The sequence below is a fragment of the Convolutriloba macropyga genome, chromosome 7 (genome assembly GCF_964194025.1).
Source record: "Convolutriloba macropyga chromosome 7, txConMacr16.3, whole genome shotgun sequence".
Taxonomy (NCBI): domain Eukaryota; kingdom Metazoa; phylum Xenacoelomorpha; order Acoela; family Convolutidae; genus Convolutriloba; species Convolutriloba macropyga.
The window spans coordinates 2,760,116-2,784,332 of NC_134474.1; the positions used below are offsets into that span (position 1 = coordinate 2,760,116).

General features: G+C 37.9%; 1 protein-coding gene across 7 annotated transcripts in view; it reads right to left on the minus strand.

Moving 5' to 3' along the window:
* Positions 1-3,267: 3,267 nt before the first annotated feature.
* The window catches only part of LOC142342046 (uncharacterized), a 51,802-nt gene continuing 30,852 nt past the window's right edge, over positions 3,268-24,217 (minus strand). For 6 of the 7 annotated variants that reach the window (XM_075393218.1, XM_075393219.1, XM_075393217.1 and 3 more), the window contains 5 exons: positions 19,602-19,846; positions 18,968-19,103; positions 6,899-6,983; positions 5,806-5,940; positions 3,268-3,619 (listed from right to left, as the gene is read on the minus strand). In XM_075393218.1, coding sequence (XP_075249333.1) covers positions 3,472-3,619; positions 5,806-5,940; positions 6,899-6,983; positions 18,968-19,103; positions 19,602-19,846 — 749 coding nt within the window. In that variant the 3' untranslated portion in view covers positions 3,268-3,471. Of the gene's footprint in view, positions 3,620-5,805; positions 5,951-6,898; positions 6,984-18,967; positions 19,104-19,601; positions 19,847-24,217 lie in introns of those variants that run through there. The other variant, XM_075393221.1, reaches the window with a different exon arrangement.

Sequence of the window (24,217 nt, forward strand, 5' to 3'; positions counted from 1 at the left end):
GGTCAGCTAAAAGTTCAGAAAGTTAGTACTGAAAACTACTCAGACGTTTCTCTTGGAGACGAAAAAAATATTGAGTTCGAAGAGACAGTTTGTAAACATTATTTGGTTTTTGGGAAGCTTTCATCACAGATATTAATTCTGACGGAGACTAATAATATTTACACATTTGATCCTGAGAAAGAGTTGGTTCTGGAAAAACATCCATATCCTCCACATAATCATATTCTATTACCTTACAATTGGTCTTACATTTCACCAACCATTTATTGGTGTTATTGGGATGAGGATAACAAATTGATCAGATTCACTGACAATGACACTTTCACAATCAAGTGTGACACTCTTCCTAGAGCCACAAACTCACATCAGTGGAACTATTTCACAGCTTACTTCATAACAGATGAGAACAATGTGATAGTTGCAGATGTTCTCTTTTCACAATACTGGGTTATTCCATTCAACAGCACTGCACACATTAGCTGTGTCACTGCTGATGAATTGGAAGATGAAAAAAGAATTGTTTTCATTTGGTGTTATGAGGATGAGTCTGTGTTTATCAGTGAACAGAAGAATGGAAAAGAAGAGTTCAGCATTCCTGTCAGGTACCAATGGAACACATCATCTCTTTTTACTGAGATTACTTTTAATAAACACAGGTTCAGTTTCATTCCCAGATTGCCATTGCCCACAGGTAAAAACTATGACCTGTTTCATTGTTTCGAGCTGTGAAAGAATTCCAAAAACTGCATTTATTTAAAAAAGATTAACAATTGTCTTGTGATATTATGTCATAGCATGCATATCAATGTTTGCCAAAAATTCACATTGTGCTTTGATCCAAAACATTCTCAAAACAAGACCATTTGTCTTTGCCAATATTGTGCTGCAAAGTCTGAATATTTTCTATATAACTGACCATACGGTACTATATAAAACTCTACTACGCCGTTTTTAACTTGGGCTATAGCGGCTACTTTGTTAATTGTTTATCAAGCGCCTGAGTATTTCCGTATAAATTTTTGAACTGAAAATTCAGCTGTTCCTTGGTCTGATCTCTAAAGAAAAATGTTCAAATTGCTCCATTAACACAATTGCGTCGCCAATCCTACATTTTGAGCAAGCAAGTTTGCCTGCCAATGTCAGCTTTGTCCGCTCCACCTTGTTTAAAAATTAGGCGTTATAGGTGATCGCGGACAAGTGACAGTGAGGTAATACATTGCCAGTTTACTCAAAATTGAGAAAATTTGGCAGATGTCCGCGATTGCACGTTTTGATGACACGGCACGCGAGAAAGACGGACAGATTTTTGTTACTATTGTCCGGAAATTTGCCTCATTAAAACCCCCGATATGTTAACTACTTTCCGCGCAAAGCTTATAAAACTGATTAAAGGAGATAAAGGGGATAAATTCGGTTCTTCTTATCAAAAATGCAGTGAGGGTCAAATATGGTCTTTATCCGTCAAAGTCTAAATTAAGATTTCAAAACTTAACTCAAAGTGGGTTGAACTTAAAGTGAGGGATATTTATTCGTCAAGGCTTTTGAAACTGATCAAAGTGGAAAAGTGGGAAATAATTAACGATTCCTATAAAAATGAAGTAAGGGGTAATTATAATAATAGTAATCCATCATTGTTTTAAATATAAAGTAAATGTTAAAGTGCATTGATGAAGATACCCCTGCCGGCAAATTGTGAATAAATATTACAGAAAAACGTGATTTTTAAGAGATCAGGGGCGAAAAGTTGCAAGGATTGTCCGCAATTTTCTTGTCACTGACAATAAATCGCTTTCAATACACCTTTGGCTCGCAATCATATGTGATCAGACTTACTTGCCGTCGCAATTGTTTCTGATCAGACCCACATTATCATGGCATCCAAGCAATATCATCGTACAGGAGCTGAAAGTATGCACATTTGCATAAAACAAACAAGAACTGTCTAAATTTGGACAAAGTTCTCTTAAGCCGGATGTGGGACAAATTAAATTATAAGCAAGTGTAGGCAAGAAAAATGATTTGCTGATGCAAAAAAGAACGCCTCCGTCTTCGGCTTTTTTACGCGCAGCCTCTCGATGACAAAGTCTGCCCTAGGCCAATAAGTTGTAACAGCCTTGAAACATTCATTCTTGAGTGAAACTCTCCTTATATTAGCAGCAGTCTTGACAACTTGTAATTATTACTTAGGAATATCTGCATTAATTAGGAATTAACATGTGAAAAACTAACCTATAATGTCCAATCGCTTATGTGAGGAAAAAATTATGTACCATAAACTTCTTGATTTTGCTCGAAGTATTGGTTTTTGATCAAAGTCAACAAATCAGACCCACGAGCTGTCTCTAATCAGAGCGAACTTGTACCGTTGGCTCTTGATAGAGACAAAACATATAAATAAACGAGCGGCAAAAACTGATAATCCAAAATCTTCTGGCATTGATTTGTCTGAATTCCGCTAAAAATTGTTTCTGATCAGATCCTGTTGCGCTCGAAGTTCAAATATCAAAATTCAACAGCATTCACACATCATTATCAACAATCGTTTAGAGCTTGGATCAAGCATCAAGCATTCAAAGGTTTTTCGCAACAGTTACCTACACCTACTTTTAAAGGTGATCGTTTGTGGCTCTGTTCAGACTAAAACTATACCGTTGGCTCTTGATAAAGACCACAATTCATAAACATAGCCGACTAACATGAGGCTAGCTTTATCTTAATTGAAAGGGCGTGAGGTGAGTGCAGCGGGGGGGGGGGCTGCATCGGGGGTGGGGGGGGGGGGGGGGCTGGGGGCAACAGTGGGAGCGGGCTACCTGTTTATCCCGCTTTTGGGGACGAAATTTCAAATGGGTCAGACAAAAAATCGGCAGGCGAAAATTCGCTCACAGAAAGACCGACAAGAATAATTTAATGCTACAAAATTTGTTTGACAACAAATAAACAAACGATTAACAAACAATTAACAGTTACAATCTTTTTTGACTAATTTGCGCTCGAAATTGTCTGTGATCATACCCACATGCGCTAAATATTGAGACCAATCAGGCTCATTAGAGCTCAAGTCTGCCAATGATCAGATAAATCCTATGTTTTCGTGAACCATGTAATTGCGAATTCCACCGATTCTGGTAAGAGGGCTATTCAGTCAGAGACCTCAGCCGGGGGTGATTAATCGTTCGAATGATACTCATACGTAAAATATTCTTTATTACTTGCTAAAAAATTAATCGAATGTGGCTGCATCATTCGATTAATCTCAATTTAGAAAAATAACTAAGTCCAGGGTTAAACTTTGATGTAAAAACACGCAAAGCATGTTACAGATAAAGGAAACATGCTCACATATACTTTCTAACTTAAACATTTACATCAGAAAATTATAAATCTTAGCTATAACTAATGTTCCAACTTTGTTAAAAGCCCGAAAGTAAACAGAATTTGCCCACAAACATTATCAACTATCTAGTAATAACATCACAATAGAAACTGCACACTTAGTATCAGCATACTCAAAAACATCCTTGTCCAAATTTTCAGCTTCATCTCTTTAGTTCCAGATTCATGATGATGCAGATGTTTTCGGAAAATTCTGTATAAATAGCGGTGCGGGTTTATAGGAATACTGAAATTGGGTAATAAATTTGTTCAGAAGCCAAGGTCTAAATTATTTGGTTTATTTGAGGTATATTAAGATAAAGGAAAAGTTTTCCAGTTACTCTTTCAATTATTTGGTCGTTTCATTGGTAATCTCGCAGGAAATCAATTTTTCTATCCTAAAATAAAGATTTTTGAAAAAAAATTCTGTGAAATCTTTTGAAAATCTTTTTTTTCAAAAACGTTGGTTTCGTTTTTCTTCACAGATCTTGAAAGCAACGTTTCTTGACTATCCGCGGAAACTGAAAACGAAGTCTGCAGAAACAAAGCTAGAACTCAAAACATTCAGCATCGAAAGATTTGATAAACGGGAAAACTCGATTAGGCGAAAGATATTTTGGTACTCATCAGACAAAGTTTGGAATTAAAATTTTGAAGAGTTAGTTCGACAAATGTCCGTAAACTTCATTTTCAAAAGCAAATGAGCTGGTGGCGCACACCAACGTTTTTTAAATCTAATAGTACGTTTTCTACCCGCATGGCTTCCCAGAAAAAGATATTTGGAAAAAACTAGTAAAAAGGAAAACTAGAGATCACGTAATTTAAAACTTCAAATGTACAAAACTGAATGACTCGGAGCTCATAGACTTAATACAATTTGGGATGGTTCTACTTCATTTCACCCCTCTATAATTTCATACCGCCATTAGAAATCGACAATGAAGGCATGTTTTGTCATAATTAATCGATAGAGGGATGAATAAATTGGGAATAAATGATAGAGGCGTTAAATAGATAGGGATGAAAAAGCTGGATACGTTGGTAGATAGTCAATTGGTTAATCAAAAATTATAGAAAATTTTTCATTGTTTTTCTATGCAATTTTATTTACTATGCTAAGACATTTGACACTTATTCATTAAGTACCGTATTTTAATTATCAAGTATTTTATTTAGATTTGGCACAAATTTTTTTATTTAATTAACAAAAAATTCCTTCTGCCTAACCAAGTTTTTGTCTATTCTTTTACTGATTTTGTTTTTCCATGAAATAATTTTCGTTCACTTCATCCTTTCAAATTTTTTTTTATACAATTCACAATTTACATTGTATCGAAATTTATCAAAAATTTAAACAAAGAAAAAAAATTGTTTGATTTTTTTTATATAAAGCTAGTCGTAGCTTCACTGGAAACTCGCTAATCAATTCTCTTCCCAAAAAATTGAAAACAAAGGCGCCAAAAATGAGGCAAATGAATCTTTTGAATAATGAATTATTAGATCAGACAGTTTATGCCCCTATGCATCTCGGCTTAGTGAGACTACTGTATCAAAGGTCCCTCCTCCCACCCCCTTCCAAAAAAAAGAGAAAAAAACTTAACTATGTCTCAATGGTTTGCTGTAATTTCCGTTTTTATGATCTTGCATTGGTAGCTAAGTTTCCATATACGGGCCGTTTTATGGATAATAAGTTTTCCACGGAGATCATTTTTCTTTGGCCCCCATGGCAATACATGAAACAGTGCGCCCTGCCACATCTGACTCGTTTTGTGGTATGTAAGTTTCCATATACAATTTTTCATGGCATTTTATGGTAAGTACGGCAACATAAAAGTAAAGTACAGAATTTGAAAATTTATGCACAGAAACTTTGTTTTGGAACTGCAGGCGTTTAGATCGTTTGTCAGCAAAACTCAAAAATTTTTATGATCGCGCGTTGTCGGTTTAGAAAGTTTCTATAAAACCCATATATGGCGTTTTATGATTGGTAAGCTTGTTTTATGGTGCTCAGCAGGGGATGATTTGAAGATAGATCGCAGCAAAACGTTATTTATGAACGCCCAGGGTTACGTTTCCCCGTATATCTTGTGGGGAAATCCGGGAAAATTATCAATCCGGGTAAATCCCGGTAAAATTTCCAAAGTTCCTGGTAATCCCAGTAACGATGTCGAGAAATTACCATAAGTCACAACTAAATCTCATTCATCATGTCCGGATTTCTGCTATCTGTCTCGCTGGAACATTTAAGAAATTTTATCGGACGAAGTGCTAGGCAAATTCCATTATTTGCGGGAAAAACATCACACTGCGCAGAGAGAGACACACAATTATGGTTGTGTTCCCACTGAGCCGAGTCGGAGAGGAAGTGATTGCACGAGAGAATGTTTAACTTTTTAATATTTAATCTCGATACAATCTGATCTTGGCCCCTGCCTTTCAACTTTGACTTCAATCAGGTCGATTCTGTTTTTCTTCTGACATTCTTCGTCACAGGGTATAAGCTCCTTCGTTCGCCCAGTATTATCAAACTCACCCACACCTGACTCGCTCGCGCCCAGCACGAACTGTCTATTTAAGACTGAGGGTTATGTTGTTAACAATAGTTTTAGCAAGAGTTAGGACGTGATACTAAGAGGCCAGATACTAAAATTTTTTCGAGACCAACCACAACATTGATCCTAATTCAAGACCAACAAAAAGATAGTCTCAAAAACAAACTAAAAAATTGGTGTACTGTGAAAAACGAGAAGCTTGTTTCTGGGAAGCCAGGTTGAGGTCCCACAGAAGGTGTCTATGTCCAGCGGTTGCGGAGAAAGAACCCACTGAAAAAAAATCAGCTTCATATGATATAGGAAATAAACCCATACGGAAATAAACCCCACTTTACTATTAAAGAGCTGCGCATTTAGCGCGTTTGGCCATGCCTTAGCGGCCCGCGGGACTTGATATTAACCTACGTACTTTCGTGCGATCATCAGACGTTCCGTGCGTTTTTCCGTGTTTCCAGACTATGCAAATTTGAACTAACGACACACCCGTCGTGCGTTAATCTTGGTCTGGACATATTGATTTTCGGGGACCTCAACCTGTGAAAACAGATACGATTTAGTGATGATTACAAGTCAGGCACGAAACTCCAAACACAAAAAAATTAAATTTTATAAATTTATTTATAACAGAGTGAAAAGTTTGACAAACTCCCCCAAGAATTATTACATTTCTGTGAGGTTAATGGGGTATAATACAATTCAGGGCTGAGGGATGGGGGGGGGGGTTTATTGATTCTACAAAAGTACGGAGGAAAAAATTGGGAAACTCACAGTACATATCAAAAATAATTATGTATTCCATAATTATCTCCTTCATCCTCAATCTTATGACATCGTTTTAACAAAAATTTCGGCGCAACTTTGAGACAGGGAATTTTCTGATTTTTTTTTTACATTCATAATTCAGAGATACTTTATTAGTAGCGGTTGTGGAGGGACAGAGGGGGAGGGGGGGTGGTGTATTGTTAACTAGAAACCTCTCAGTTCTGTTGTCCTCGATAGTAACAATAACCGCCATTATAACTAGCTGGTCATACTCGTAAGCTTGGTAGATGTACTTGTCTGAAACAGATTAAAGCTCTGCTTTAAAAAAAGCGTAATAGGAGAAGTCTTGAAAAACGATCTCACACATTTTGAAACTTACAGAGTGACATTACAAGTCAACACCCCTACAAAAAAAGATGAATCAATCGCCTAATTTTTGCTTTTTTCCCGAAAAAAAACTTACTTTAGTAAATGTATTACAACCTTACAGTGTGGGATATGGCGACGGAAAACTATTATAATAATTGGTAGAGGCTATTAAACAATAGATTGTAGTAATTCATAGTATAATAAAACATTATAATTGCCATCATAATTTCTTCACAGTGTCTCAACATTTCACAAAAAAGCGCTGTTTTTATATCAACTTATTGGTAATGGCGCTCCCTAGTGATCGAAGAATTAAAAATCTTTCAAGAAACTTCCAATCAACCTTGGACGGGAATACATACTACTTGCAAGCTGCTGTCAAGATTCCTTCAAGATTTGAATCATGCTGCAAGAAGTTTGAAAGCTGATTCAAGACTTGCAAGATTCTTGCAAGATTATTAATTTCATCTTGCAAGATTTTGAATTCTTTCAAGATTTTAAATTCATCGATATTTTATAAACAGGTTACTTGGCTGCATTCGGGGGTTGATCGAGCTGAAATAGTTAAGCAACTGTCAGAAAATCTGATTAAGTCTAGTTAAAAGCCGACTTTTCCGAGATTTTCTATTATGGTTCTTCCCTCCTCCTTTTTCATGCTTCGAAGGTGCTTTCTAAAGCATTAGTACCCTGATTTACTTTTTGCCTGGGTTAAAATCTTGCAAGAGTCTTGCAAGAAATTTTTCAAGTTTTGAATCTTCTTGCAAGATTCTTGCAAGATTTGAAACCACTCATCACTAGGGCTGGCTTGTAGTGGACGCATTTTGAAAACAAACATGGAACAAATTTCACAAAAATAGGATGAAGGAAAACTAAAAGTGGCTGAGAAAACATTATGAAAACGAGGTTGCTCACAAACCACATCAGACACGATCATGAGAAAGAAATCTATGAACGTCTTGTCACTGAAATTGATGTGTACTTTTTTATAACAAAGGTTAAAGTTCTGATGTTGTAAATATTATTAGAAAAATCTCATTATTGATTTTTTTTTGGGAAAACATCTATTTCATTCAAAAAATATTTTAAAAAGGTGGTAACTGACCACGTGCTTTTAATTTAAGGTCATTGTGTTTGATTTGGATGATGAATTTGCTTCAGTAACTCGAAGATACCTCCTCATATATATAAGTTGTTATTTGATATGATTTGCAGGTCTTTACCATTACAGCCCCTCCCCATCTTAGTGGTCAGATAACCTTTAGCCCCTCCCCCCTTCCCCCCATCATGGTAAACCTACAAAAATGGTGGGCTATAATCTCGTGGAGGGGAATATTGTGGGAAAGACCCTTAATTAATATGATTGATAGAGTTTCATAGAAATATCCTAATTCTTATCTCTGATTCGGAGATAATCATCACACATTCATAATTATTCTCTATAATTCGGAGCAAATCTTACCAAAATCATTGGAAAATTTCAATAATACAGGGGAAGTCTAAATAAATTGAAATTAAATTTCCATGATCCAGAAAAAAACTCAGAAAGCCATAAAGCTTTAATTAAATTTCCATGTTCAGCGTTAAATGGTAATGAGACTTTCAACGTTTCATCGAGTTTCTTTGAGTACTAATTGAACAACAGATGGAACTCTATGGCAGTCCAAACCGGAAAGATTATTTGAAGTACCCAAAGTTGGTAGAAAATAGAGGCCACCCAGAGACGTGCTGACTGGAAAAAAGCTTCAAAATTTCCGCGCTAGAAACTTCAATTACTAAAAAAACTCACGACTAAAAAGCTCAAATTTATATTAAAAAATTCACTGCTTCAAATGCATCCATCGATAAAAAATGCGAGCAATGAGCTGTGAAAAATATGTTTTCACCGTTTTTCACCGCAATTCTTACAATGCGGTAAACCTTATAGCTAATATTTTCTGCCTTTGATAAACTGATTTCTGTTACACAGAGCCAATTGCCTGTGAACGACAATAGCAGTTCAGGGTGATCATCTTTCGCAGTCACAAGAAATCAGTTACGCAAGACACACATGTTGCTGACGCTGATATCTAATCAGCTTATTGCCTAATTTATTTTACAGATATATACAAACAAAAATACATATCAGATTGGTTCCCCGTGGATACCAATGAAAAGAAAAACAATGCCAGCTGCTTCCCAACGGCAGAATTCACTGAATGAGCTATGAACCCAAGCAGAAAATGTAGCAAATAATAGGAAAGATTCAAAGATACGGCATTGGATTCTTTCTCCAGTATTCATGAGACAAAATGTTCTACACCTGATGAACCGCTACCATTAGAAGGCGGTCAACATACCCTTAGACAGTAAAAAAAGATTCATCAAACAAAATTATAGCAAAATGTTATATTTTCTAATTTTGTACATATCTAACGTTCGATGATGATAAGCAATTTTTCATTGCACTTTCAGAGAAAAGTTTTCATTTTCAGGACGCATTTAGCAAGATTTTTCAATGTTTCTGTGATCATTGTGAAACCTAAACAAAATCAAACACTTTGTTCCTTGAACGTCTCTGAAAAAAATTGGGAATAAAAGCGCAAAAGTTGATTATCTGTAATTTATATGAGGTTCAGTGGACAATATTAAAACAATTTTGAGCACATAAGAAAAACTAAACATCAACCGACAAATGTCGGAAGAATTTCAAGGAAATGTCAGGCACTGCTTTCTAATTCAGGGTCTTTAGCCTAGATAAATTTTCCTTTATGGGTAAGAATTTATTTGACCACGCTGGGATTCGAACCATGGACCTCCCATCATCACCAGAAACATTGCCCACTCGTCTCTGCTGCAACCCAGTTTATTTTATCAACAAGATTTACCAACATTTTTAAAATAATTACTGCGAACTTTGTCCGAGAGCAATAAACTAATCGCTCGAAAAAAAATCGTTTTAAATATGACAACACTTAGTCAAACAATTTGATTGCAAAATTGAAGAGAACATACAAATGTTTTCTGGACTTTTTGCATTAATTTTTTACGGAGCCCACTATAATTGGTAACTTTTCAATGGTATGTTTTTCCTGAGAAAGACAATAGTGGAATATGCTCTCATTAACGAATCGTTTTTCCTAACACTCGAATTTCCTTCGTTCTGTTAATGAAGTCTAGTTAAGATGTTGATCTTAAAAGCAAAACTTCATAGTAGAGAGCTGAGTTTAGGCATACTTGAAAAATTTAGGCTGGATTTTAGTTCCACCCATAATTTGATGCCAGACTTTTGATCAAACCAACAGTTAACCCAGATCAAGCAACATTAACCCGAAAAAACACTTACAGCTATACCCTGCAACATTGCATTTATATGAAGAACTATCCAGTATTCGTGAGACAAAATGTTGTACACCTTCCAGAACAGTAACATTAGAAGGCAGTCAACATAATCTTAGACAGTACACAGCAGTTCATCAAACCACATTGTAGCAAAAACTTATATTTTCACGTTCATATCTAACGTTCGATGATTATAAGCAATTTTTCATATCATTTTCAGAGAAAAGTTTTGATTTTCAAGACGGATTTAGCAAGATTTCTGAATAGTTTCTGTGATCATTTTGAAACCTAAAAAATCGAAACTTTTGTTCCCTGAATTTCTCTAAAAAATGAAATAAAGAGTGCGATTGTGGATTATCTGTTAATCATATGAGGTTCGGTGGACACATTTAAAACAATTATGAGCACATAGGAAAAACTAAATATAAACCGACTAATGTCGGAAGAAATGCAAAGCAATGAAAGGTGCTGCAATTTATTTCAGGGGCTGTATCCCAGATAAATATCTCTTTATGGGTACGAAAATAGTTGACCACGCCTGGATTCGAAGCATGGACCTCCCCCATCATCATCAAAAGCACTGCGCACTCGTCTATGCCTCAACCCAGTTTATGTTATCAACAGGGATTTACCAACATATTTACAATATTCGCAACGAACATCGTCTGAGAGCAATAAACTATTTGCTCGAAAAACTCGTTTTAAATATGACGAGACTTAGTAAAACAATTTGATTGCAAAATTTAAGAGAACATACAAAAGTTTTCTGGAATTTTTGCAATAATTTTTTACGGAGCCCACTATAATTTGTAACTTTTCATTGGTATGTTTTTCCTGAGGAAGACAATAGTTTAAGGTTCTCATTAACGAATCCTTTTTCCTAACACTCGGATTTCCTTTGTTCTGTTATTGGAAACTAGTTAAGATGTCGATCTTAAAAGCAAAATTTCATAATGGAGAGCTGAGTTTAGGTAGACTTGGAAAATTTAGAGTGGATTTTAGTTCCACCCATAATTTGAAGCCAGACTTTTGATCAAACTAACAATTAGCAACATTGACCCCAAAAAACACTTACAGCTATAACCTGCAACATTGCATTTATATGAAGAATTATCCAGTATTCGTGAGACAAAATGTTGTACCCCTGCCAGATCAGTAACATTAGAAGGCAGTCAACATACTCTTAGACAATACACAGTAGTTCATCAAACCAAACTGTAGCAAAAAATTATATTTACGTACATATCTAACGTTCGATGAATATAAGCAATTTTTCATAACACTTTCAGAGAAAAGTGTTCATTTTCAGGACGGATTTAGCAAGATTTCCGAATAGTTTCTGTGATCATTGTGAAACCTAAAGAACTCAAAATGTTTGTTCCCTGAACGTCTCTTAAAAAATGAAATGAAGAGTGCGATTGTGTATTATCTGTTAATCATATGAGGTTCGATGGACACATTTAAAACATTTATGAGCACATAAAACCAACTAATATCGGAAAAAGTGCCATGCAATGAAAGGCGCTGCAATTTAATTCAGGGCTGTAGCCCAGATGAATATCTCTTTATGGGTACGAAAATAGTTAACCACGCCTGGATTCGATCCATGGACCTCCCCCATCATCATCAGAAGCACTGCCCACTCGTCTATGCCGCAACCCAGTTTATTTTATCAACAAGGTTTTACCAACATATTTGAAATATTCGCAACGAACTTCGACCGAGAACAATAAACTCTTTGCTCGAAAAACTCGTTTTTAAAACGACGAGACTCAGCAAACTATTTCATTGCAAAGTTGAAGAGAACATACAAATGATTTCTCGAATTTTTGCATTAAGTTTTTTCATATGCCACTGTAATTTGTAACTTTTCATTGGTAAGTTTTTCTTGAGAAAGACAATAGTGGAATGCTCTCATTAACGAATCCTTTTTCCTAACACTCGGATTTTCGTCATTCTGTTATCGAAACCAAGTTAAGGTGTTGATATTAAAAGAAAAATTGCATAGTGGAGAGCTGAGTTTAGGTTGATTTAAAATTTGTTAGAATATCGATCAAACTATAACCTTACACCTAATGGGAATTAGAAAAAAAAATTTGACTTGCTTTATTAGAGAGACAAGCAAATTGACTTTGATCAAAGAAATTATATAAATGAATTGTCAAGAAATGGTGCTTAGAATCAGTATTCGGCTCAAATTGGTGAATTTAGATAACTATTATTAGAGTTAGATTAATTGATGTAAAATCTCCCCAGCATGTATTATATGATTATGATATCTCCGGAAGTGTGAATGAATTCTTAGAAAAGTGCAAATGCATTCCGTTTATGGTTCCCTTTGCGACTGATTTGCAGAAACAAACCATATTGTGTAACCCTTGCGACCCCCACTATCAATCATGGTCCTAAGATTAGTTTTGTATCTTGACTCTTTCATACTGATAATGGGTATATATACGGCTCATTTTTGAGTCCCTTTTCATCCCCAAATTCGAATCATCATCCTGATCTATTAGTCAGATCTCTAATCTACTATAAAATATCATTTTGTTATTTTCTCATTTTTGAGAAATTAATTCTTTTACTTCGTTAAAAAAACTTTTTATTCCGCTTGCAAAAGTTCATAACCCAACAGGTTGTGGGCCCAGCAATTTTCTAAGCCATAAAATTAATTTCCAAAACAAAACTAAGTTGTTGACATTCATAATCCTTTTCTGCTTAGTACTTTGTCTTTTCACAACTGTTTTTGCCTGCACAAACTACAATAGATCAATAGACAATGAAGCTTCTGACCTACACAGGAAAGGCACAGGACTTTCCGATCTGGAGCACAAGATTTGTGGCGATTATGCAGACGAAGTGACTCTACAAATCACCACTGGGGAGAGAGGAGCAACCCAATGAGCCTGGGCCACTGGCCAATGGGGCAACCAATGATGAGACCAAGAACCACAAGGAGCTGAAGGATGCATATGAGAAGGAAGCTGCAGACATCAAGGAGAAACGGAACAATGTGTGGTGCCATCTGGCACTGACTCTAGATGAACAACCCTCATGCTGATGAGACATGACTGTGTGGGAGATGATGGCATTGGAGATGGAGCAAAGGCTTGGAGGCTTTTGCAAGAGAGGTTTCAGAGTGTGGAGATGCCGACAGTGGTGACTTTAGTGGCACATCTTGCTCGACTGCAGCTCGAGGATTCTGAGGATTTGGACAGCTTCTTCATCAGAGGACAAGAGTTGCTCACAAGGCTACAAGAAGCAGGGGAAGCAGTCTTAGAGATCCTCTTCAACGCCTTGGTTGGTCCTCAATGGTCTGCCAATGAGGTTTGAAAGTTTTGTTATACAGGAAAGCTTCAACCCGGCAACGAACTTCACAGAGTTGAGGAAAACGCTGCAGAACTTCCATGAGAGCACGGTGCAGAGACACAAAGGACAAAGTGGTTCAGTGGCACTGGCAGTGAAGCGTGACTTCAAGAAGGGACCCAAGAGAGGGAACTGTTTTGTGTGTGGGATCCCTGGACACTTTGCCAAGGACTGCAGGAGGAAGGAGACAGCACAATGCAGCAAGTGTGGTGAGAAGGGTTACCTAGACAGGGCATCGAGAGACAAAGAGATGGAGGCAAACATGAGTCAGTGTCAATGAGTCCAACATTGGCTACACTAGACGAGGAAGGCTGGGCAGCTCTTACCCAGTGGAAGACAGCAGGCATGCTAGTGGACAGTGGTTGTACAGATCACATAGTGACGAACATCGATGCGTTCCTGGACCTTGTGCACATTCAATCAGTGGTCAGAAATCCCAACGGAGAGGATTCCAGAATATTGGGCAGAGGCTGTGTGAAGGTCATCATACCCTCAAACAAAGGGGAATTCCAATGCGAACTCAAAAATGTTTTGTGTGTGCCGAACTATTCTTCAGTTATCCTATCAGTCTCAAGTTGCACGGAGTGGGAATATAGCTTCACTTTGGTGAAAGGAAACAGCTGCATGAAACTCCAGAAGGGAACTCGGGTAAAACTAACACAAAAAAATAATTTGTTTTACTTACCGTGCAGCGTTCTAGAATTCGAGATGAGTTCCAACAGCGTGAAACTTGACATTGCAAGGAAGTGGCACAGACGATTGGGTCATTTGAATCAAGCGGATGTGGTCAGGAATGCACCAGAGACAGTTGGGGAACTCGATGATGTATGCAATGTGTGTGCATTGGCCAAGATCACAAAGACTCCAGTACCAAGAGTGGCAGATCCCAAAGCAGAAGAGAAGTTAGAGGGGGTGTTCACAGACGTGACGGGACCTTTCAGAGTAGAGTCAACATCAGGGTTCCGATACTGCATTGTGTTTGCAGACCATTACACGAAGTTTGTGTTTGTAGACTTGCTTAAGGCAGAGAGTGAAGCACTGGCCAGCCTGAAGAATTTTGTTCTCAGTGTGGTAACGCCCAAGAAGCTGACGCAAGACAATGCGAAGGAGTTTCTCTCAGAGAAGTTCAAGACGTACTGCTTAGATGCAGGCATTCTACAGGAGAAGACCATACAAGAGACGCCACTTCAGAATGGGTTAGCTGAGAGATGCAACAGGACACTGCTGGAGATGGCAAGATGTTTGCTCATTGACTCAGGACTTGCCAAGATGATGTGGGGAGCAGCAATTCTTCACGCAGCAAGGATCAGAAACTTGGTTGTGAGACGAAGAGACGAAAAATGCCCAGCAGAGCTGATGAAAGCTATAAAACCTAAGCTTCCAGTTAGTAAATTATCTTTTTTTGGTTGTACAGTCTTCATGAGGAAGAGGGAGAGAGACGTCAGCTAACTTGAACCCGAGGCACTGGTAGGAAAGTTTGTGGGTTACATTGAAGGAGAAAACGGATACCTGGTGTACATACCCAACACACGCAAGGTGATGGCAGTTTCAGATGTGATCATCAAGGTGTCTGAAGTGGGCTCAATCCCTGACAACAAAGAAACGGCTGACCTAATAAAAAATGGGTCAGAACTGGAAATCTGGCACCCAGATGATGGTCATCAAAACGATGACAATAGAGAAAGACAGGACACATCTACTGCAATAAAGGAGGACTGGCATGACGCAGGGAGCGTGAATACTTACGAAACAACACTGAGACAAGAGGCCTCGGATATTGGAGAAACAGCACTAGATGAAGGATCTACTGCAACACGAGGGAGTCACAGAGACTCAGAGTCACTGGAAGACAGTGACAGAGAGGACTTCTCACAGTTAGAGACAGTTGGCTTCAATGAAGATGCACTGGAACACGCGGACAGAGCAGAGCCCAGACGAGGGACATGAGCAAGGAATGCTCCGCAATTTTTTGAAGAAGTCAGGACCCATCTTGCTGTGACTGACGGTGACTATGTGGAACCCAAAACAGTCTACGAAGCCAAACAAGCTGACGAATGGGACCCGTGGTACCGGGCAATGAATGACGAGATCAAGGCACTTCAAGACAACGAGACTTGGGACCTAGTGAGACCACCCACAGACAGGGACGTCACACCGGGCCAATGGGTCTACAAAGTGAAATTAGGACCCAGTGGTCAAGTAGACAAATAGAAAGCACGCTATGTGGCGAAAGACTTCAAACCAGTGGAAGGACTGGACTACTTTGAGACTTTTGCGCCTACCTGAAACCACAGACATTCAAGATTCTACTTCAGCTATCAGCGAAGCAGGGCCATGTGATGCACCAATTCGATGTCAAAACAGCTTTACTGCACTCACCAATCGAGGAAGAAGTGTATCTGGAACGGCCACAGGAGTTTGTAAAACGAGGATCAGTTGGAGAGAAGTTATTATGTCGACTGAATGTCGACTGATTCACCAGAAGCAGGAACGATCACTACTTGTTCGCAAGGTTAGAGGCAGTGGATCACACCTTCATCGTGGTCTGGGTTGACGACATCATAGTTGCATCAGGAAGTATGACAGTGATCTCCGATGTCAAGAAAGCACTAGAGGCAACAATTCACATGGAAGACAGAGGGAGATTACACTGGTTTCTGTGTCTAAGAATCAGACGAGAAGAGGGCAAAGTCACAGTCGACCAAGAACGCTACAGAAAAACAATGCTTGAGCGGTTTCAAATGGATCAATGCAAACCCTCAAGAACTCCAGCTGATTTAAATTTGAAACTTCAGAAAGCACAGAACGGAGGCGAAGAAGTGGACCAGAGGATCTACAGAGACTTGGTTGGATCACTTCTGTATCTGGCCAAACAGACGAGGCCAGACATCATGCTCACAGTCAACATTCTGTCCAGACACATGAATGCACCTACCAATCAACATTGGATGTGCGGAAAACAACTTCTGCGATATCTTCAAGGTTCAAAATGTTTAAAATTTACTCAAACAAAAGAGGCTACTTATTTTTTAGTGGGGGAAAGTGATGCAGACCGGTCTAGAGATGTGAACGACAGAAAATCAACGACGGGCTATTACTTCAAGCTCAACGGACGTGGCGCAGCACTCAGCTGGGGTGTCAAGAAGCAGGCCACAGTTGCTTTTTCTTCACCAGAAGCAGAATATCAGGGCATGGCAGCAGCAGTTCAGGAAACACTCTACCTTAAACAACTTCTAGAGGATTCTTTAACAACAAAGTTGTATCAGAGTTTGTAAAAACCAGTCATGCACAAGAAGAGCAAGAACATCGAGGCAACGTTTCAGTTAATTAGGGACAAGACGGAGGATGGGACTATTTCAATTCGTTACGTTCCTACAGACAAAAAGGCAGCGAACATCTTCACAAAGTCCTTACCCGTTTCGAAAGTGGAAACATTCAGAGCAGTTTTGATGGGATCAGACTCTATGCTATCAGCTCAAATCTGAGTGGGGGTGTTAGAATATCGATCAAACTATAGTCTTACGCTTAGTGAGAATTAGAAAGAACGTTTGAGTTAACTGATTAGAAAGACAAGCAAATTGACCTTGATCAAAGGTATTATATAAATGAATTGTCAAGAAATGGTGCTTAGAATCAGTAATATGTTCAAATTGGTGAATCTAGATAACTATTATTAGAGTTAGATGAATTGATGTAAAGTCTCCCCAGCATGTATTAAATGATTATGATATCTCCGGAAGTGTGAATGAATTCTTAGAAAAGTGCAAATGCATTCCGTTTATGGTTCCCTTTGCGAGTGATTTGCAGAAACAAACCATATTGGGAAACCCTTGCGACCCCCACTATAAATCATGGTGCTAAGATTAGTTTTGTAGTTCACACTGATAATGGGTATATATACAGCTGATTTTTGAGTCCTTTTTCATCCCCAAATTCAAATCACCATCCTGATCTAATAATCAGATCTCTCCTGTAAATCTCTAATTTCTACTGTAAAATATCATTTTGTTATTCTCTCATTTTTGAGAAATTAATTCTTTTACTTAGTTAGAAACGCTTTTTATTCCGCTTGCGAAAGTTCATAACCCAACAAAATTTATAGGCTGGATTTTAGTTTCAACCATATTTTGATGCCAGACATTTGATCAAACCAAAATCTAGCAACCTTGACCAGAAAAGGTACGTACAGCTATCCCCTGCAACATTGCCTTTTTTTGAAGACTTCTGAAACTTTCGGCGACAAATCATTCGTCTTTTATGTTTCAATTTTTTATCAAAAGATATCTCTAGAAACAGCAGCTCTCGTGGCCTATGAATGGGCCCCACGATTGTTCTTTCGTGGCCTATGAAAAGGCCAATTGAGGTTTAGACTATAACTGGATGTTATGCTTCCACGTCGTTTTTGATTCTTTTCTAAACATAATTTCAAAATGCCAAAGCTTTTTTCCAAAAATTTCTAATTTCAAATCACAGAATTTTCTGTACCATTTTCTGTGTCAATGAGCATATGAAGAAAAAGATTTTTGTATCTGCAAATTGTGTTTTAGCTGTGCTCATGAATATTCCTGAAATCAAACACAAGCTGCAGTTTAAACAGATTTTTCGTGTAAAAGCACATGAAATTTCAAATGTGAGCGTACAATATTTTTGCATAAAGCACGAGGTTAATCATGATTTAAAATGTATAATTGGTAGTTTTTCCGCGTTGTTTTACGCAAAATATCGCGTGTTCACACATGCAAGAATTTTTGTGTTTTTACTCAAAAGTTTGGTTAAAATTATACGAAATTTCCGTGTGAATCACAAGAAAAATGATTATGTTGAAGAAAATTGTGTGAATTACAGAAAAAAATTAGTATAAATTAAAACGCAGAAGATATTCATCTATGCCTTTTTTTAGAGTATCACTTTTAGCCCAAGAAATTTTGAGATAACACACCATTTTTTGTGTGATCGTTTAGAGCGAAACGGTATTATCCAAAATCTATTCAGCTCTCCCCCCCCCCCCGCCCTTGTATTTATGCTTCCAACTTGCAATTTATGTGTTGTTATGCAGCATATGAATACGTAAATTAGTAGTACGCGCGCCCGGGGGCAAAAGTTATATGCCCACTAAGCCGGGGGGGGGGGGGGGGGGCACTAAAACAGAATACATACCTTTGTTGTTCGTTAGGTTGGGGAAAACGGAAGAGATCGAAAGCTAAAGATATTTTAGTTAAATTTCTCACTTTTTACCCTTCCAGAATTTGCAGAATCTTTCTCGTTTGTGTTCACGTTGTCAAAATCCCACATAGCTTGTTTTTTCTGAAGTTCCTCTTCGCAAACATCTCGCAAATAGTAACTGTTCCGTTCTATTTGAATTGCCTTTGAGAACAGTTTCCTTTCCTTTTCCTCGAAATCAGAAGTTTTTTTTCATGACAATGAGTGAACCAACAAGCGTTACAGAGCACATGCAATTACAATATTATCATAATAATATAATTGCATGTGCTCTGTAACGCTTGTTTGTTCTCCAAAAATCATTGGAGCCTTTCCTTTTGCCCCCCCCCCCCGTGCTAGTAGATGCATATTATTTGAAGCCCCGCCCAAACGCAAAACTACATTTTTGAATAATTATAATTATGCAAAAATGTAGTATTTGCGTTTGGGCGGGGCTTCAAATAATCTGCATCCACTAAGCGGGGGAGTAGGGGGGGGGGGGGGGGTAGGAGGAGGCCTAAAAGGGAAGGGTCCAATGAATTTTACAGCCTAATAAGAAGAGCAGCTATCCGTTTACAGTTCATATACCATTATAAATATGTAAATTTATCAATTATGGAAACTAGGTCATATTCTACCGTGCGACAAGGAAACAGTTCATGCCTTCGTTTCATTAACACCAATATAAAACGCGTAGTCATTATACAACACATTCGGCACTACTTTTGAAAATGAGAAGAACATGTTGACCTTCAACTTGACCCCTGCAGATTGGTGACCTTTGACCTTTGCGCCCAATATTAACGTTGAGTTCACTTGGTAGCCTAAGTTGTAAATGCGCCATTTGTTGATTTTTATTCCAGTGATGTTTACTGCAGAATTATTGCTGTATTTGTACGAATTGTTTTCTTCGATATAAATGTTTCAGAGCATGGACCTGTTTATTTGTAAGAAAAAAAGAGGGATCTTTTCCTTTTGTGCCCCCCAGCAGAGTGGGCGCATCCCATGTTTAGGTGCGCGACCCTAGACTGCTCTGATCAGGCCATTTGGGTCGCACACTGGTGGCGTGGTGCGACCCAAAATACATGATCTGGGAAACGCTTGAGTCGCACGATGGTCTGGACAATGGTCGCACTACGGTCTGATCAGAGGGCAAAGTCGCACTGAAGTCTGATCATAGGTCGCACGAAAGTCTGGACAATGGTCGCACTACGGACTGATCTGGGGGCAAAGTCGCACTAGAGTCTGATCATAGGTCGCACTAATGTCTGGACAATGGTCGCACTACGGTCTGATCAGAGACCAAAGTCCGGTCATAAGTTGAACCCAAAATCTGACCGCAGAGCATTAACTGACCATAATTATATGACTGCAGTTTTTTATTATTGTTTTTGATGCCTCAAAAGAAAAGTTGCAGGCACTTCAAAATGACTTTCTGTTTATATTTTTATCAATTAATTTTGTCCTAACCTTAACAAAATATACTAAATTATTAAATTTTAAACTGAGTAGCATATAGGTTTGAATTGAATAATTTAAACAAATAATAACGTATTATAACATGTATTCAGAAGTGGTCTGATCAGTGGGAGTGTTGGTCGCACTAAAATCGCACAAAATCTTGGGTCGCACCAGAGTCGCATGAATTATTTGGGTCGCACGATGTCTGATCAGAGGTCTTTTGGGTCGCACTATGGTCGCACAATTTTTTGGGTCGCACTATGGTCTGATCAGAGGGGTTTGGGTTGCACGATCATCTGATAAGAGGGCAAAGTCTGAGAAATGGTCTGATCAGAGCGGTCTAGGGTCGCGCACCTAAACCTGGGATATTATTTGCGCCCTCAGACGCACGTGCCATAATTTTAGATGATGATTACTATGTAATGGCACGTGCTTTATAACTGGGGGGGTGCATAGCGTACTGAGGGGTGGGGGGGGGGCACAAACAGAAAAGATCCAAAAAAACGATTCACGGTCAGTGTGAACCGGCCACGGAAAATGTGGCAAAACAAAACAAGACTTTGAAATAAACTGAGATAAACGTACAAAATAATCTTTTACTGACATAACTACATAGAAACCATAAACCATAAAAAAAATCAATTGTGTTTTAGTATGAACCAAAAAAAACTTACAATGATCCAGGATGCCCGAACTTGGAGAGTTTGGTAGGGCCGTAGTGCGGCACCTTATAAGTCTGAGACAAAAAACGTACTAAAATCTTGTTAAGTTTTCTACGGCCCATAGTAAGGCCGTGCTGAGAGTTCTGAGTCATCGTATTAGGGCTGTATTAAGATTGACAAGGAACCGTACTAATGCCGTGCCAAGTTTACTAAGTCGGCGTGAAACTATTGCTAGGGTTCATATCAAACCTCATATTTACAAAATAACAAAAGTATGTTTTTATTTTCATGATTATGTCAGTTATTTAGTTTGATTAACTGTTCTCGATCAAAGTCTTAAACATTTAATTTCAGGGAATGTGCATTTTAGGACTTGAAGAGGAGTATTGGTTTTGTTAATGTTTTATAACTGAAGGAATCGGTCAACGACTTGAACTTTAACTCTTTTCGTTTTGAACATTGAATTCTGAGTTCGATTGTGAGGCATCAAAACTTAGACGGCTCAATTTATTTTAAAACACTCACGTGCACATTTTAAAAAGCCGAAAGTCTGCAGTGCCAGAAGTCAAAATGCAAGAAGTTGCTACGTAGCCAGAAGTTGAATTTCGTCGACTTTCGTCATTTTAAAACGTGCGCGTGAGTGTTTTTAGCTTGGTTAAGTGACTCTGCAGAAGTCACTTCGAAATTCTGACTTAATATCTCAAATCACTTCGCGGTTCTCAATAAACGCCAGAAGTTCTCAGTGACTTCAAGCAGAGTCACTTAACCATTACTTAAATAATTAGCAGTAAGTAATTTCTAGTAAAATCCATGAAGAAAAAGTCACATTGAAAAGTTCAAGCACCCTAAACATTACCCCCACATACACTTCCGCTTATGATCGCTTAACAAAGACCCCAAAATGATACGCCAGCAAAGATACGCCCCCTGCCCAACCCCCTTTATCTTATCTCACAAAACAAAAATAAGAAGCCCCCTGAATCCCTACGTTCACTTAAACTAGCCAACCATCAACTCTATTAACTAAAAAAATGTCGGGGAGCTTTTTTCTTTAATTTTAAAGAAAGTTAATTTTCTTAAATTTTCTTAAGCAATGTAAATCTGCTTTTCTATAGTTTCTCGCTATATAAATTTGAAAATTCCGATAATGGTAGGGTTATATTGCAGGGTTAGGTATGGTGAGTCCGATTAAGGTAGGGTTAGTTTAGGGTTTATATTGCACGTGTTTATCTTCGTCATCTCTCATCAAATCATCAAGCCATTTTATAAAAAATATGAAAACTTAGACTGACCTTTAAAAACACGCTCTAAGGTAATAAGACCCCATGCGATTCTGTTTTTTTGATGTTGCGCTTTAACTTGAAATTTCTGATTTTGGTATTTCTATTATTTCTATTGTTCTAATTTTCTGATAACTCGGGCTATCACGTTATTTGTTTATTTGTAGCCAGTTGGTCCATAACATGATCTTTGGTTTCATCACGAATTTTGACTTCTGTTTTCATACACTGGTCATTATTATTTAAAATACACAGTAAGTACTATTCTTAAGTTCATTTTTTAGTATTTTCTGGAAAAAATTGAAGCAAAAAATGTATTTTGAGATATTTTACCCCGCAGCACTAACCACAGCACTACCCAAACAAAAAAGCTTGAAAATTTCCACGGTAGTTCAAAAACAACCCAGCCACGTACCACGTACAACCCCTTATCTACCTTCTTTCCTTTTTAAAACCCCATGCATAGCCTCCCAAATAACTCACTCACCCAATTCATTTTTTCCCTGCAAAACCTTAATCTACCGCCTCGTCCAACCGTCTTTGAGTAATTTTCACTTTTCTACTAGACGTTTCTCCGTTTTTTCAACTCAAAGAGTACTGACTGGTGTTGCGCAGGCTGAAAGGTGTTTAATCTTAACTGGAACCTTGACTGTATTCTTTTCGATAATTTTCAATCATTGACTTCATTTTTCAAAATGATGACTTATATTTTTCAACATTGGCACTAACAGCAGCTCACTTTCTATTTCAAAGAAATTAGGACCCACTGGTAATATTAAAAGGTAATTCTGAGAAATTGTTATCCAATTTTAATCCCTCCTCCCTTTCCCGAATTGGACACCCCAAACCCCCTACCTAACCCCCCCCCCCCCAACGTAGCTAGCACCCTCGCCCCACCTTCTTACGCATTCCCCATCCCCCACACCGACCTACCCTTCCGACGCCCATCCCATATCTGTCAAGAAAAATTTATATCTGCGTCTCTTACATTACTTTCTACGGTTGACATTTCAATTCTATTCCATGATTTTTCTCTGGTATATCGAATTGGTTAAATTAATTGAGATTTTAAACCTAACCTTGATAAATTTTACTTTTGAGGATAGTAAACTGTTTGTTTATAATTAGTGACTCATCGGATTGTTTACGCTATTCTACCAGTTACTTTTTTAGGCTGAAGCCAGTTTGTCATGGATTTCAAAACTTTGAAATTTTTTTGACCACTGACTTCTAATCTGGATCATTCAACAATAATATTGTGCATAGTTAGAATCCAATGAACTGAAATTAATAACAGTTTGTATTGCTTAAATTGAGAAGATCTTTTATACTTCTATTGTTTCTATCGTTTTAAATTTCTGACCACTCTATTGTTTTATAATACGATAATTTGTGTCATTTGCGGTCTACTGCCCATGATTTTTTTTACGTGTAGCCAGTTAGTTCATAACTTGATCTTTGGTTTCTTTCATCATGAATGTGTTGTTTTGTTTTCATACACTTGTCAATATAATTCAGAAAACATAGTACTATTCCTAAGTTCAATTTTAAATGATGTCTGGAAAAAATTGAAGCAAAATATGTATTTTGAGATATTTTACCCCACACCACTGACCACAGCACTACCCAAGCAAAAAAGCTTCAAAATTTTCACCGTAGTTCAAAAACAACCCCTGCCAAGTCCTCACGAACCCTTATATACCTCCTTTCCCTTTTAAAACATCCTGCATAGCCTCCCAAAAAACTCACTCACCTGATTCACTTTTTCTCTGCAAAACCCTAATCTACCACCTCTTCCAACCGTCTTTGAGTGCTCTTCGATTTCTAATAGACGTTTCTTTGTTTTTTCAACTTGAAGAGTACTGACTGGTGTTGC